General features: G+C 34.4%; 1 protein-coding gene across 1 annotated transcript in view; it reads right to left on the bottom strand.

Annotated features, from left to right (window-relative positions):
* LOC145690792 (uncharacterized) overlaps nt 1–18158 on the bottom strand; it is a 271803-nt gene that overhangs the window by 9594 nt on the left and 244051 nt on the right. The window contains exon 5 of the mRNA XM_081766070.1: nt 13286–13412. Within this exon, the coding sequence (XP_081622196.1) occupies nt 13286–13412 (127 nt within the window). The remainder of the gene's footprint in view (nt 1–13285; nt 13413–18158) is intronic.

The raw sequence follows: 18158 nt of genomic DNA, 5'->3' as shown, positions 1-18158 counted from the left end.
CAAGCAAGCTTGCAGCAGACTATCTGTCTGTTGGCTACAGATATGCAATGGAGTAGTGCTATTAAGATTGTTTTCTAGATCCCTCATATTTTTCACTTGACTGCACCTTTCTCAATACGTCCTTTTTATTTTCATTTTGTTACAAAATTCACTGCAAGTAATTCCAAAATTTACTTTACACAGCATCAATGCACGTACTGTTGACGCATGCATCAAACCTCTGTCATCTGCCCAAGGATTATTCATCAACGAGAAAACTTTCTCTACTGGAGTTGATGATTCGGGAAGCCAAAAGATGTACTCAATTATCAGGTGAAGATTCCACATTGGGATGTCATTTTGCTCAGCATGCCTGAAGAGTTGTATCCATTTTTCTTCACTCGATAGCTTTCTGTCGTTTTCTTTCTTTCCTCTTTCCCAGGTTCTCACTTCAGAACTCCATTTTTTAAAACAACTTCGTCAAAAAGTTCATCTACATTTATCATAGCTTTACCAACATTTTTGTTAATCTTTTCTGCGCTTTTTTCTATACTAACCTAGCAGATAATAGTTTCGTTTATCCAGGCAAAGTCATTGACATTACCAAAACTGTTCTCCCAAATCTTTATGTAAGATATACACCGATCAGTTGAAGTTATTTTGTATGGAGAAATAATCTAGCTGACTTTTTTCTTGCATTTTTTCAAACGATTTTTTGCACCAACAGAAACGAAATTACAGTTTCTTCTTTCTTCCAGATTTTCTTTCAATATCCGGAGTGCACTTTCAACATCTTGCAACATCTTGCTTTGTCTCTCTCCATGATTAAAATAGTTTTGTTGAACAAAGATAGGTGGCTGTGAACAAACCATAGATACAACTTACCTCGTTCATCAACGAAAAAAGTTTTTTTTTATTAGAGCTGGGCACATTTCCTGTGTGTTGAAATACTCTTTCAGCCCTCCAAAAATTTGCAAAATTCTCACAATTGCTGCCATCAGTAAAAGAAGTCTTATGCTGCAAAACCTTGCGATATTCTATTCCAGCATATTCACAGAATTCTTTCAGTTGTGTCACACGTACAATGTAGACGTGAAAGTATTTATAAATTTTAACTACTAATGCTTCCAATTCAATAGGAAGGACATCAACCGCTGTTTGAATAGAATTCTGTACAATGTGGGGACCACAACCAATACCATTAATAGATCTACCGAACTCGTTCTTGATAAGAGTGAATACGTTATTTCTTCCTCCTCTCTTCACTCCCTCAAAGTTCGTAGTGCAATTGTCGCCACAAAACCCGATAATTTTGTGTTCCAAGTTATTTCCTCTGATGACAGAGATGATGATTCGACAATATCGCTGCACTTTCACCTGCAACAGATTTAAATCCAACAGCTTAACCTGGATTCCAAATTGGTTTTCGAAAGGCCGTACAACAATAGGCACAATTTTTATTCATTTCTTGTTAGAAACATCCATACTTAGTGCAGGAAAACTTGGTTTCTCCAAAACTTGATGTAGCTCCTCCAATACTAAAGGTACTATTATATTTATCACAATTGTTTCACATTTTGTTTCTTCTGAGGAAAATTAAGGTTCAAAAAATTGTGAAATTAACTTTGAAGAGCATGCATAGCAGGCTCGTATTCACGGGGATCAAGGGGGGGGGGCCCTAAAATTTTCACGATAGGCTTGCAAATGATCTATAGTATGGTGATAAACTACAATATGGTTGGATCGGGGCCCCTTAACTTCTACCGCCCCCCCCCCTACATTGTTTTCTGGCTACCGGCCTCATGAATAGGTTTTGCGTTTATGTTCAATTCATTGTCCATAGAATTGTTAGTCTATAAAAAATTATTACTTTTGAGGACCCAGCAGCAGATAATAAACTATCTTTGTGTCGTTTTCTCTTTAAATGGTCGGCCTTCATCAGCTACAGAAAATTCTGATGTACAGTTTTCACATTTAACCGTATCATCTATTGCACGGACTTTTTTTTTTTTTTTTTTTTTTTTTTTTTTTTTTTTTAGAAAAGGGAATTCACTTTGCAAGCTCTCGGAACACGATCTTTCTCACATTCTTGTATATAAGATGAATAGACACATAAAAGCATAACACAAATTTTAACTATTGTAGCACCACGACATTCACATTATCACTGCCATTAGCAGAACACTGAACACAGAGAACAAACGCCAGTACTAATTGCGCCACCCTGTCTAACTTTTGATTATCCTCAATAAGGTGCCCAAGGCCCGGGGTCAATGACCAACTCTAGATTTTGGCATGGGTACCTTGGCCCACTCCCTAAATAGCACGGGTACATAAGACCACCCCCTTAAATTTTGGAAATTGCCAAATCTAAAATTTTAATATGGTAGCCTAGGACCACGGTATGTACCTCTATCACTATTGAGGGTTCATCTTGTTCCCTTTTATGGGTAAAAAATTGCCAAAAAGTCAAGTTTCTATTTTTTTAATATAATTTATTTCCTTTGATGATGTCTTATTACCTTATATAGTTATATGAGCATGTACAGGGGTCCATTCCCTTTCATAAGATATGGGTACATTGATATACCCCTTTAAAAATTTGGGAGGGGTACCTTGGTCCACACCTTAAATTTTGGAAATTGACAAATTTAAACATTTGGTATAATAGTACAGGACCTCAATATGTACCACTATAAATTTGAGTGCTCCACCTCGTTCCCTTTTAGGGGTAAAAATTGCCAAAATATAACCGTAAGCAATACGTTGTACTACGTGTTCGGTATTTGACGAAATTTATCCCCTTTGATAAGGTCCTATTACCTTGTATGGTTATATGGTTATTTATAGAGATCCGTTCCCATTCATAAGACATGGTTATATTGGTACACTCCTTCAAAATTTGAGAAGAGTAAGTTGGTCCACCTCTTAATATTTTGGAAATTGTTCAATTTAAACATATGGTATCATAGTATAGGACCCTAATGTATATATCACTATAAATTTGGGTGGTCCATCTCGTTCCCTTTCATGGTTTAAAAAATGCCAAATTATAAACGTAAGCAATACGTTGTACCACGTGGATTGACATAATTTTATTCTCTTTGATGAGGTCATATAGGGTCATAAGGTATGGACGGGTATCCCCTTTCAATTTGGGAATTGTCCAAGCAGAAATTTAGGTGTGAAATATTATAAGGTCACGTGATCGATTATTTGAATTTTTGATGCACGAGTCTTTGATACGACGACGGGACCCTGGTCAATGTTCTCTACGAGTTAGGTGGAAATTTTGAACAAGGTTCATGGCATTTAAAATATTTTCGTTTCAAACTGAAAAAATTGCAAACCAATATTTAAAACTAAAACTTTCAAAGAAACATTTTCAAACTAAAAGAATTCAAAACAAAAAAATTCAAACTAAAAGTTTCCAAACAAAAATTTTCAAAACAAAAAATTTTACCAACTAAATTTTGAAACTAAAAATTTTCAAACTTTCGAAACAAGAAATTTTCAAACAAAAATTTCAAACAAGGTTTTGAAACAAATTTTCAAACAAAAAATTCGAAACTAAAGATATCAGAAAATTCTCAACTAAAAATTTGAAAAAAATCAAAAAATTTCAAACGAAAAATTTGCAAAAAGAATTTCGAAACAAAAAATTTTCAAACGAAAAATTTTCAAAAAGAATTTCGAAAAAAAATTTCAAACTAAAAATTTTAAAGAAAAAAATTTGAACAAAATTTTGAAAAAAATTTCGAAAGAAAAAATTCAAATAAAAGATTTTTAAGCGAATACAATTTCAAATAGAATTTCAGATCAAACAACGATCAACTTTCACGGTTAACTATCAACCTTTATCCGGTTTTCAACTATTCGATTAACAAATATACGGTTTTCCGTTTCTTCGTCAACATTTAACGGTGAGGGCAAGAATTTACAAACTAAAACAAAATTTTCAAACAAAAATATTGAAGTCACTTTAAATACGCATCATATTTGAAACAACGTTTTTGTGTTCATCATGGATACACAGTGGAAACATCCATTTACATGTATTCTTGCAGGACCTAGTGGGTGTGGCAAAACGCATTTTGTGAAGCGATTACTGTCTCATCTCCCAAGCATGATCAATAATAAATTTCGTAAGATATACTGGTATTATGCAGAATGGCAAAACGTATATGCAACAATACCGGTTCCAGTAGAATTTCACGAAGGACTTCCACGAATGATTTTTCAGCCTCAAGATGGACCACATTTGATCATTATTGATGATCATATGCGAAAAGTGAATAGTGATATTGTTTATTTGTTCACGAAAGGACCACATCATCGAAATATTAGTGTAATTTTTGCAACACAAAATGTGTTTAATCAAAGTAAAGCAAATACAAATATGAGTTTAAATTGTTCGTACTTGATGTTGTTTAAAAATCCACGTGATAAGTCACAAATCAAGCATATAAGTTATCAAATCATGCTTGAGCATCCACTGTTTCCTCAAGAAAGTTATGCAGACTCAACAAGAAATCCACATTGCTATTTACCGATGGATCTTAAACAAGATACACCCAATGAAATGCGGTTTCGTACAAATAATTTTTCCGACGATTTGCATCATTACGTTTACGTACCAACAAAACGTTTAAGTTGTTGTGCATGTGAAAAGGATGACTTAGTCTGTCACGATGTCTCCTACAGTGAAACATGCTGATCTGCTACGTGCTCTGCACAAAGCTAAACCGGGATTGCGTAAAGCTATTATTGCACATGCATACCCTTCATTAATTCATAGTATCTGTGAATGTTGTTATAATGTCTTAAAAGGCAATGTTCCACTAACAAGCACACAGAAGGCAAAATTAAAGCGTTACAAGAACACGTTCCGCTACCTCGTGGACAATACAAAATCATTGGATAAAAAGAATAAACATTTAGCCGTACAACAAGGAGGATTCTTACCTGCACTACTTGCACCTATTGTAGGAAGTGTGTTATCTAGTATTTTGTTTAAACATTAATCATCATGGAACATATCAAGAATATGGTTTTAGTGCCACCAGAAATGCTTCAAAAATGCATGCATTATCATCGAATGTGAGTGAGAAATGAGAACTAATCTCTATCATGAAATGCAATCTATATTGAATACATTGTATCCAAGTGATGAAGAAAAATAGAATCAGTACAATAGAATATTACGGAAATATATTTATGTTATGCACAAACAAGAAGAACCAATACCACTTACAATTACATCAATGAAACCTGATGGTGACGTTCCGAATGTTGACGATAGCACGAAGCAAGAAATTTTACCACAAATGTATCGTAAGAAAGCCGAATTACTATTTCATCGTTTAAAACAAGATGACGCAGTTACGTGGGATCATAAAGGAACAGTGTACATCAACGATAATAAACTACATGGATCCAATATTGTAGATTTAATGTGTGATGTGACTCGACCGAGGAAATATACCAATCCTCAAGGCTGGGAATTGTTTTGCGACTACCTTGCATTGTCAAACACGCCTCAAGAATTGATTGATAATCCACGAACCTTGAACTATATTGTAAAGCATAATAGTACAAAAGCATCTGAAGGATCCGCACCATCAAACCCTGCACCAGAATAATTTTCTTCCGGAGACGAAGAAGAAGAAGATGATGATGTTTTAAAAGTCCGACCAAAAAGAAAACGTATCATTCCACATTGGTCCACGTACAAACCATTAATGAAAAGTTAAAATCCATTTATTATAATCCAGCATATCCTGCATCATTTTCTACTGCAAAGAAATTATGGCAATCCACAGAAAATCTAGCAAAATTAGAACTTTGGTTAAACAAACCTACTTACACGTTACATCATCCTGTGCGTCTTCGTTTCCGTAGAGATTTTTATCTTGTCAACAATATTAATGATCAATGGGAATGTGATTTAAGTTATTTACAATCACTTCAAAACTATAATGACAATTACCGCTTTATTCTTACAGTGATTGATGTGTTTAGTTCGTACGGATGGGCTGTACCCCTAAAATCAAAAAGTGGCGAGGATATAGTGAATGCATTTGAAATGATTTTCCGGAACAGGATACCAATTGTGCTACGTAGTGATTAAGGAACTGAATTTACCAACAAGACAGAACAAAAGTTTCTCAGGAAACACAACGTGCAACATGTTACAACAAAGGGTCCAAATATTAAAGCCAGCATCGCAGAAATACTGAAGATTCGTATGTGGAAATACTTTACCAAATATCAAACGTACAATTACATCAAAGTATTACCTTTACTTGTAAAAGCATACAATGAAAGTCGACATTTCACTATTAAAATGGCACCTGCAAACGTTTCTCAAGAAAATTTACTGGAGGTGTGGCATAACTTACACGACATAAAACTACAACGTTCAAAACAAGATACGGATTTATCTGTTGGTGATACTGTTCTTATTAGTAAACCAAAACGTATCTTTGACAAGGGTTACGTCGAGAACTGGACTTGGGAAATATTTAGAGTAAAAGTAATTGTGCCGAGAAACCCGTTAGTGTATCGACTAGAGGATTTAAATCAACTCATCGATGGTGATTTGTACAGAGAAGAATTACAACCAGTACCGCTCTCTTCGACGTTCCTCATCGATAAAATATTACGTACAAGAACAAACGGTCGCAGAAAGGAGTATCTCGTCCAGTGGAAAGGATATCCTACCTCATTCAATTCGTGGATCCCTGCAACTTCATTGAAGAAGAAGAATGGAACCTGATCAAGATTTTTATGTTACACTTCCCAGTAATAGTTCCATGGATTATTTTCCAGCAAATACATTGACTTCATACATTACGAAATTACAACGACGTGTAGAGTTTCGCCAGAAATGGGATGTGATAATTGTAGAGATTCATTATCCATATTCTTTACTGAATATTAACAGTGAAAACAATAAAATATAGTACAAACCATCAAGTAGTAGTGATCAGGAACCGTGGAAGCTATTATAACAATATGCGGTATCTTATTCATGCAATTAAATGCATCATAAAGAAACCAATTTATTTATATCTCACAATGCAACTAATAATATATGCCTCATAAAACATCTCAATAAGGAAATTCATACTTCTGTCCAATTCTCACCAAGTGTTAGTTTAATGCTTGGATTGGAATCGAAAAGTGATTTAAAAGATATGCAAAAGGGACAATATACACCTGATGTACGATTAGGTTTACCATCACAAATGTACGTCTATTGTGACATTATTGAATCTGTCATTGTTGGAGATACTTTGGTACCCTTGCTACGAATTGTCAACATGGATCCTGTGAATCATACTTTTGGAAGTCATGCAGTACAAATCTTTAATCTTGCAGTACAAAATCTTTAATACAAATCGATATAAGAGATAGCACAGGTCATTGCATGCCATTCACCTTAGGAACGGTGTGTACAAAACTACATTTCCGTGGTCGTCGTCATGACTGATCCGTATTAGCAATACTACCAAAAACAAGCGTTACCCGGTATCGGAAACGTCTATACAAAAAGTTGTATCAAGCAGGGCATGGAATCGGAAGTTTCCTTGGTGGCGTATTTCGTTCAGTGTTACTACTTATGAAGCAAGGAACTAAAACTGTGGGAAAAGAATTATTAAAATCAGGTGCCAATATGATGTGATGTAGAATCAACCGCTGAAAGAATCGTTTCATCAATGTATGCAAGAGGCAAAATTAAATTTACAAGAAAAAGCAAAAAAAAAAAAAAAAGTTGAAAACTATGATGGGAAGTGGATATCATAAACGAAAATGGGACGACTGCTCTCAGTTTGAGGTTGACCTTCCAACGATCAACAACGTCACCAACCTTACTAAGAGACGTAAATTATCACATAAGAAGAAGAGATCATTGACATCGTCACCAGATATTTTTGATTAATTCAACGATGGCTTTCTTGCATCATCAATCCTATGAATGTGTAAAAAGTGAATTCGACATTCTTTCAACGTTACCCACGCAAACCAGTGTTCTGGACAATCGTATTATTGGCTACAAACCAATTAGTTCAATAGCTGAAAATTCACCGATAGAATTTGTAGTGAGTGGTAGCAGTGATGAATATATTGATTTGCCACAAACCTTATTGTATATCCAAGCACAAATTGTGAAATCAGATTGTTCCTCCTTCACTAAAACGGATAAACCAATTTCACCTGTCAATGATTTTCTAAATGCCATGCTTAGTGAAGTACAAATCTACTTGAACAATATACTGATTTCATTTCCGTCACATAATCATCCATATCGTTCGTACCTAGAAAAAACTTAATTATAATGATCGAGCTAAAATACACATTTGAAAAACAGCAATGTGGTTTCAAAATACGGCTGGTCATATAAACGCAACCACCAGTGAGAACAAAGGATTCTACAGCGCTATGAACTGACAAAACAATGTATGGAATTCGATATGATTGGACATCTTCATTATGACATTTTTAATCGAGATAAATTTTTAATTCATGGAGTTGAATTACGTGTGAAATTTATTCCTGCAAAACCAAACTTTTGTCTCATGGCCAGCGAAAGTGGTGTCAGTGCAAAAATCAATATCCTAGATGCATCGTTGCAAGTGAAAAAAGTCAGCAATAGCCCTAGTGTCAAATTGGCACACAATAAAATTTTAAACTCTACACCGGCAAAGTATCGTCTGACAAGAGTTCAAATGAAATCATTTACCATCCCGAAAGATATACAATCCAAAACTATCGATAACCTGTTTATGGGAACATTGTCAAATCGTATTATTGTAGGATTTACATCGAATAAAGCATCCAGTGCAACTATTACCAGCAATCCATTTTAATTTCAACATCTAAACATTAATGTCTTTACATTGTACGTGGATGGAAAAACTGTACCTTCAAAACCATTGCAACCCAGCTTTGAAGAGAATCTCTACATTTCATCGTACCACATTTTGTTCTCAGGCTCGGGCATACATTTTTACCAATACTGGAAATAAAATTTCAAGAGCCGACTACAAGAATGGATATACACTGTTTGTATTTGACCTAACTCCTGATTCTTCTCCTAGAGATTGTCACTATTGGAATTTACAACGACATGGAGCTATCCAATTGGAAGTTCATTTCAAAGAGAAATTAGCAGCACCTGCAAACTGTATTGTGTATGGGAAGTTTTTCTCACTCCTAGAGATCTACAACCAGTGCAACATTATTCTGGACTTTTAACCCTAGGTCTCCCGGTAGGGTCCAATGGACCCCAAGACTATGTTTGACAGTTCGTCAGTATTATTTTCCGGGATTCTAAGGGTTAAATAACAAGGTACGTATACGTTATGTATCATTTCCATTCACGATGTTGAATACATTACAATTAGCTAGTGCTTTAAACGGTAGTCCATTATTCAGAAATCATTTTACCGGAGTACTTGAAAGCGATGAGTTGCCCTCACAGATTTCTCTTCCTCTGGCAATCATTGTAAATACAGATCCATCCACAAAATTAGGAAGCCATTGGATTGCAATTTATATTAATAATCGGGATTATGGAGAATATTTTGGGAGCTATGGTCTTCCTCCTTATATACCACAACATATTGCATTCTTAGAACTTCATTGTATGTATTATAAATATAATAATAGCCAAATGCAAAGCCTTGGTTCATCCCTATGTGGACATTATGCTTATTTTTATTTGTGCTGTAAAGCCCAAGGAAAATATCTGCGTGAAATTCAATACTTCTTCACAACAGTACCCACGATTAATGATCGTAGACTGCTGCAACATAACTTCCAGGTAATTTTATCATATTTATCATTGAAAGTGCATTTTTTACATGTTTTGTTTCATCATAATCTATTTTTATACTAATCATATTTTTTCCTCGTTCTTTTTAGAGAATTCACAATACGAAGCTTTGCAAACCAGTGCTATGCTGCACAACATGTTAACAAATCATCACAATCAAGAAGAAGAACAAGAGGAGGTCTAATGAAGAAACCCAGCTCAATCTACAAACATTGTCAATACCTTAGTGTGCCAAGAAAGAAAGAAGGAGGAACCAGAGAAATGAATAAAATAGAATTTATGCCTGTCTATGTGTTTTTATTTTTCATTCCATCAATATATTACATACGTTATCAGATTCAAAGTAATGTTCTCCTAAAAAAAAGTGTCCAATATAAGACGAGAATTAAATGCCATGAACCTTGTTCAAAATTTTCACCTAACTCGTAAAGAACATTGACAAGGGACCCGTCGTCGTATCAAAGACTCACGCATCAAAAATCTAAATCATCGATCACGCGACCTTACTAATATTTCACACTTAAATTTTTGTTTCGACAATTCCCAAATTGAAAGGGGATACCCTTCCATACCTTACGACCCTATATGACCTCATCAAAGAGAATAAAATTATGTCAATCCACGTGGTACAACGTATTGCTTACGTTTATAATTTGGCATTTTTTAAACCATGAAAGGGAACGAGATGGACCACCCAAATTTATAGTGATATATACATTAGGGTCCTATACTATGATACCATATGTTTAAATTGAACAATTTCCAAAATTTAAGGGGTGGGCCAGTGCACTCCTCCCAAATTGTAAAGGAGTGCACCAACATAACCTTGTTTTATGAAAGGGAATGGATCCCTATATATGACCATATAACCATATAAGGTAATGGGATCTATCAAAGGGGATAAATTAAGTCAAAACCGGAACACGTAGTATAACGTATTGCTTACGTTTATATTTTGGCAATTTTTACCCGTAAAAGGGAACGAGGTGGAGCACTCAAATTTATAGTGATACATAGTGGTCCCTGTACTATTATACCAAATGTTTAAATTTGTCAATTTCCAAAATTTATGGGGTGGGCCAAGGTATTCCTCTCAAATTTTTAAAGGGATGCATCAATGTACCCATGTCTAATGAAAGGGAATGGGCCCCTGTGCATGCTTATATAACTATATAAGGTAATAAGACCTCATCAAAGAAGATAAATTTGGTCAAAAAACCGAAATCTGACTTTTTGGCAATTGTTTACTCATAAAAGGGAACGAGATGGACCCCCAATACTGATAGAGCTACATACCGTGGTCCTAGGCTACCATATTAAATTTTTAGATTTGGCAATTTCCAAAATTTAAGGAGGGTGGTCCTATGTACCCCTGCCAAAATTTAGGGAGTGGGCCAAGGCACCCCTGACAAAATCTAGAGGGGTTTGGTTTTAGATACCCCAAGGTCATTGACCCCGGGCCTTGGAGTCCCTCATTGAGGGTAATCAAAAGTTAGATAGGGTGTCGCCTGTTACGTCCCTCCTCTTTTTTTTTTTTTTTTTGGATTAGGCCAAGGTCATGAAGTTAAATATACACAAGAGTAACTATATGCAACATAGCATACGTAAATTCCCTATAGTTTTGCTATAGGACGTCCATGGAGCTAGATATAGTATATAATACCTGAGTAACTAGGATATGTGAACTCTCTATATTTTGCTATGGCAGCATTATCTATCTAGGTCAATGTGGGCCGAAGAGATTGTTGTTATTATAGGTAAAAAGCATTATGCTATTGAGGTGCTGCGCAGAACGACTTCCCTGCACTGACCAGGACATTTCGGCAACCGTGCGGAACACCGGGATTATACTCTGAAACCGGGATTGTCCCGGCCAAACCGGGACGTATGGCCAGCCTAATCTTGAATATGTTCAGAAAATGTTTGTTTGCCATATCTTTCCATCAACGTAGTAAAAACATCTGCAGTCTACTTGAGGGTTTTCCCCTAAGTTTGGAGAAGAATATTTTGACTTGTATGACACACGTAAAATATGTTTTCTACGTGGACAGAGAGTGAAATCTACGCTTAATCAATTAATGGTCCAGATTACTAATTATATCTCCAGTGTTCGAAGTGGAAGAAAGGCAGAAGAGGCAGGCTGGCAGAGGTTTTATAACGATTTTGACTCGACATACCGGCTATCTAAATGTGGAAATGTAGTGAGGGTATGTTGCCTAAAAGATTGCATTTCTATTTACATAATGACTAAAAACCATTGGAGAGCTTCTATGTAGTTACACGCGGTAGGAACATGGAGAGACTTTGATCCCTCACGAACAACTTTGTGAAAAAAATTAAAAAGAAATTCCCTTATGTTGTATTAGAGAGAATTATGCACGAAAAAGCTCAAAAGCCGAGATTTTATCTTAACAATTTCCTGAGGGAAAACTCGCGGACCCTCCACTTTTCTGAGAAATATTTCAAACCCTCGAAGATTAGCCTCCCATAGCGGACAACTCCTAAATCCGCCTATGCTCAAAACATGACATTTATATGAATTAAGACAAGAAGACACACACACACATACGAAAGAAACAATTCAATATGGGATATCAAAATATAAACTAGATGAATTTCTTTGAAGACATCTCATTTTAAAGACAAAAGGTATAAAAAGATAACAAAAATGCCGGTGTTGTCAACTTAGAAATTATTTCTACATAAGAAATACATTTTTTTACGTGCAAAGCTATTCGTCAATTACGGTGTATAAAAAGGATTTATTAAAGACATTTAGCATCTACTCTCCACAGTGACAGTATGCCTTCATCACTGAAAAACCAGAGGCTGTACGGCATACCACCGCACATCATCTCATTTCGACCATCAGCCCACGTTCTAATTGAAAGGCCAAATTCATCTAGGCTGAGTGTAAACATATGAGGAGTGTATCTCCAAAACATGCTAAATCCAAAAATGTCCGATTTTGAATTGAATATGGAAGAGTATACTGTGGAACCTCTTACGTTAAATTTTGTAATTATTATTATTATTATTATTATTATTATTATTATTATTATTATTATTATTATTATTATTATTATTATTATTATTATTATTATTATTATTATTGTTGTTGTTTGTTGAAACACTTTATTTTGTATGGTAAATTCTGTTTGAAATATTATTTGCGATAGTGTTTGAATGTAAAAAGATATAGTTTTTTTATTCTTTCAGAAGAATTCTACCAAACGAATTTAGGATGCTTTGGAAATACACTCCTCATAGAGACCAATAACGTATTTTATTTAAAACAATTTTCAGTTTATTTTAACGTTTCCATTATTATTCAGTTTATTTGTACTTCTAAAATGCTAAAATCAAAAAGCACGACTTAATTATAACAATTTGTGAAAGTTTTCAGCGTATAGATAAGTAACACGATACCCGAAAGTTCTCCCTAAATATATTCTATGAACTCACCAGCACATCCTTTGTTGCGTGGCATCCCGTGCTCCTGAGACCTGTTCCACCAAATGATTGTAATGTCTTCCACAGTGAGCCTCCTCCGTCAGGGTAGATTTAATGCAAGGAGCATGCTTCAAGTACTCTGCAAAAATACGAAAATATTGCGTAAAATACGTTTGTATTTTAAATTCCCCCACTCCATCTCAAGCATGTAGTATCTTAATTCATCGCATTATATTATTAGATATACAGACACAAAGAACCGAAGTGTCCCACAGTATCCCCAATAGATTCAATGATACAACTCATGAAATATCCAATGTATTATAATATTACATGTAAGGGTTTTCAAGCCTTCTGTATAATCTTTAATATAAGTAGATCATGATGAATATGACAAATGTTGATCTGAAATGAAAGGAAAATTAAAGAAATATAGAAACTTAAAACAAACCTATTAAAATAAGATAATAGAAAAAATAAAAAAAGAAGAATTGGTAAATCTTACGTTGAAAAAATATTAAACATCGACCCACTGGGAGACCCATAAGAAATAATAAAGCACAAAATACAATTTCCTACCATCTTTTTTTATTTTTACTTTAAAGAAATCAGACGGAACATACATTAAAAATTGGTAAAAAAACGATGGAATATTTAATAAAAAATATATTACCTCAGGAGAGTCCTCAAGAAGATAATGCATATTATGCTAGATCACGACAAATGATGAGAGTAACTCCTATGGAAGACGAGGAAATGGAAATAATAAATCACACAAAAAGATTAGAAAGCAAAAATGCACCTAGTCCGGACTGTACCGTATAAGGCAAGAAATATATTTAAAATGCTGACAAGAGGACATAATATTTGTCGAAACTTTTCAAATTTTTATTTTAAAAGAATGGAAGGAATCAAATTTAATATTCTTTCTTCAAAAATCAGAGGATAAAAAATATGACGTATCGAAATCCTACAGACCGATATACCTTTTAAATATAATAAGCAAATTATTTGACAGAACAATAGTAGATAGGGTAAATTTGAAAAGACTTTTACCACATTACATGATAGAAGTTGCCTTCAGAAGAAGAGCAAAGAACATAAATTGCAGTTAAAAGATTAAAAGATTGGTAGAAGAAGGAAACATTGAAAAATATCAAATTATAATATAGAATTAGTGGAGCATTAGATAATTTATAGTGGCCTGACTTTTTTTTTCAAAGAACTACAAATATTAAAAATGATCACAATACTGTTTAGCAGGATGATAGATTTTTGCAACAATAGAAAATATAATGTTGCAAGCACCATGTGAGAACATTGCACAATAAGTACAAAGGGATACCTACAATGTTCGACAGTGGATCCACGATATGGGATCTATAGTAATACAACCTTGCCTAAATTACTTGAATAATATGGAAGAGACCCTTGGAAGAGAATACGCAGATGATCTGGCCATTCTACTATTATCACCATAAAGTAACAAAATTGAAAGAAAAGGAAATGCCGTATTTTTGAAACTTAGAAATCATGTAAGTACAATAATTTTACACTTATTGCAATTAAAAGTAAGGTAACCATCTTCGGTCAATCTCTACAAAGGGAACCAATTATAGAATACAGAAATTGAAATAGTTTACAAATTTAAATATCTTGGGGTGTGGATAGATAAAAAAACAAAAGTTTTAGAAAAACATTACAGAAATTGCGCAGAAACTAAACCAAGCGGCAATTAAGTCATTAACAATTGCTATTAGAAGGACTAGCTCAGGAGAGTAATGCTCCAGGAAGTAGGAACGAAAAACACAGTTCTGATTGGTTGGCGTTATCCATTTCTTGCCACGTTACATTAAAATAGCAGAAATCAAACGAATGTAGTTATTGGTCTTCAGGGCCGAGTGGGTTAGCACTATATACTAGTAACGAAAATCTCTTTTGGCGTGAGTTCAAACCCGGAGCGAGGAAAGTTTTTTTACATTTTTATAACACTTTTTAAATTAAAATAATATGAAAATAATACTAAAAAAGTGATTTATTTACTTTTGTGCAGATAAGTAGTAGTAGTAGGAACGGGTTAGAAGCCCCGCAGGGCTCGTTTTGTTCCCCTTGTACTCCATGATATAGGGCTCGTTTTGTTCCCCTTGTACTCCATGATATAAATTTTGTGATCAACTTAAAACAACTGGCTAGGATAGCGCGTAAACAGCTGGCTAGAGTAGCGCGCGAAAAAACGTACTTGCGGGTCGTCTATTAGAGCTATTGGGTTAGATAAAAAATCATAATTTCTATAACAATACCTATCCTACAGCTGTCTGCAGCCATACAGGTTCATAAAATTTTTATGAAGACAAAACTGAAAGATGTTTTAATTAGAGTGCAAATATTACTTTTAATTAGGACATTAAACAACGTACGCAGAAGCTATAAAAATCTTAACAGAAGAAGAGCCTATTCAACTCCCATTTCTTACAAAATGTATGAAAATATAGATAATAAATAACGAAAGAACAATAATATTAAAAAATCACATGAAATTCCACAAACTGATGATGAGGGAATCAATTAAATTTGAAAAAGTAAGTGGAGAACAAGAAAAGGAGAAAAAACAAGAAATATTATATCAAGGATAAAAATGAGAGAACAATAGGAAATCTTAACAAAAAAAAATATTTTTAGCACATTGTCTTTTCAAATCACATTTGAAAAGGATGAACAGAACCATTGACAACTATCTAACTAATGGCCTATGGAACCCGGAGATTCAATGCCGTGTTCACAAAAGCTCTCCACTGACTTCTATCCTTAGCCAACTGGATCCAGTTTCTACTTTGTATTCCTATCTCTGCGAGATCCATCTTAATATTGTTCTCCCATCTGCGCCTAGGTCTTCCTAATGGTTGTTTTCCGATTGGTCTTCCAGTCAAGACTTTGAAAGCGTTTCTACTTTCTTCCATTCTAGCTACATGACCCGCCCACCTAAGCCTCCTAGACTTGACGACCCTAACAATGTTGGGTAAACCATATAAATTATGTAGTTCCTCGTTATGAAGTTTCCGTCATTTCCCATTCCCGTTCCTCTTGGGTCCGAACATTCGTCTCAAGATCTTGTTCTCAAATACGTTCAGTCTATGTTCTTCCCTCAGAGTAAGTGACCATGTTTCGCAACCATACAGAACAACAGGCATGATTAATTGACGATAAATGCAACTCTGAAATACACACGCACTGAAACATGGTTTCTAAAACGGTACCTGATAACTTACAAAAAAATAAATAAAATAAGATAAAATAAAAATAAAATAAAATAAAATAAATTCCAAACGAATGTAAAAATGAAGTCATAAAAATTAGAATTAAAATGAACGAAAAACAGAAAACTCATAATATCAAGAGCTATATTGAAAAACGTATAATGAACGTAGAGAAGGAAGAAGAAACACAAAACCAGCCGAGTAAGGGATAAAGAGATTTAATTTTTTTAAAAATAAATATCAATTCTTCATTTTATATTTTGTTTTCCTGCTTAACGTTTCATGTGAGAGATAGGGGAGTGTGGTTTCTGTGCTTAGTGTTGTTTTATATGCTGATACGAACAAACAAAAAAATGCTCAAAATAAAAAAAAATACAATAAATTTTCATGCCAATTCCAGAAGTAAAAGAAAATAAGTTATTGTGCTGCCAAAATGTCTTGAGCCGTGGCAAAAATTCAAACTAACGCTCACACTCTCTCATACCCACGCGTTGAGCTAATAATGGTTCAGCTGTTGCTAAGCGAGAGTAAACGAGTGGAATTCCTCCAGCCGATAGCAGCGCTTGCAATGTAAGACTAGGGATCAAGTCAATGTAGCATATCTATAGTAGAAATTCAGGAAGTCTGATTTCCTATATAAAACAGGAGTAAACAAACATTTTTAACCAACTTAAAAAATGAAGTTGTCAATTTGATCTCTATGTATGTATGCATGTTCGTGATTATATCGGAAATTGAAGACCTCGGGGAAAAATAATGACAACCCTCAAAATCGTGAAAAATGAATGAAACCCATGCTAGTTGACGCTGGTAGATCTGTTATCCCTCGAAGAATTACCGAGTTTGGTCAACAGATGACAAAGATATGGCCAGTTCCTTACAGGTTTCGCAATAGTGTTCACCACGTACGGAAACATTCAAAGCCTTGTATCTCAAAATCATGTAAGTGTGCGATGTCATTATTTTCCCCCGATGTTTTCAATTGTTGGTCATATTTCATTGCGGTTTTTATTAAATGGTTAAGCAAATGCCAAAGAAGGTTCTTACGTATATAATATTTTAAAGGTTTAATTAATTAATTTTAAAAAAATCAAGTAGTTCCTGCAACGTGTGACAAAAAAGCCAAGTTCCAAAATATATGGCAATCAGATAACTAAAAAAGTAAGGTGGGTTACATATAACCAAGAGGTTTAGAATCTTTTTTGTAGCCAGCTTTCTCCAAATGATTTAGTACTGTTTGATGACGGATGTTTAGCGTAGGTCCTTGGTAATGTCATGTCTGCATATATCTCAGTGTTGCTTGACTTTTGTCAAAATATCATCCACTTTTCTGTGATTGGTAGCTCGCTTACTGTCAGAAGCATCTTGGATATTGAAAGTGGGAAAATTACACAAACTTAAAAGAAAAAGAACTAAAAAGCAGAATATGCCTCGTAGTTTTATATAACAGACGTAGCTGAAATCCATTTGCTGCAACTGCAATTTGTTACTGAATATTAATCATAATATTCACTAAACACGACATGCAATATTTCTATTTTGAAAGTTAAATTCGCTGATGAATTTGCACACAAATACTCATTGCTACTAACGGCTTTTATTCTCAAGAGTGAGTACAATGAACCAATTCT

This window comes from Thermobia domestica, chromosome 7 (assembly GCF_964235325.1).
Source record: "Thermobia domestica chromosome 7, izTheDome1.hap1.1, whole genome shotgun sequence".
Lineage (NCBI taxonomy): Eukaryota > Metazoa > Arthropoda > Insecta > Zygentoma > Lepismatidae > Thermobia > Thermobia domestica.
The sequence above is the reverse complement of the archived record's forward strand: the minus strand, read 5'-3'. Positions and strand labels throughout refer to the sequence as shown.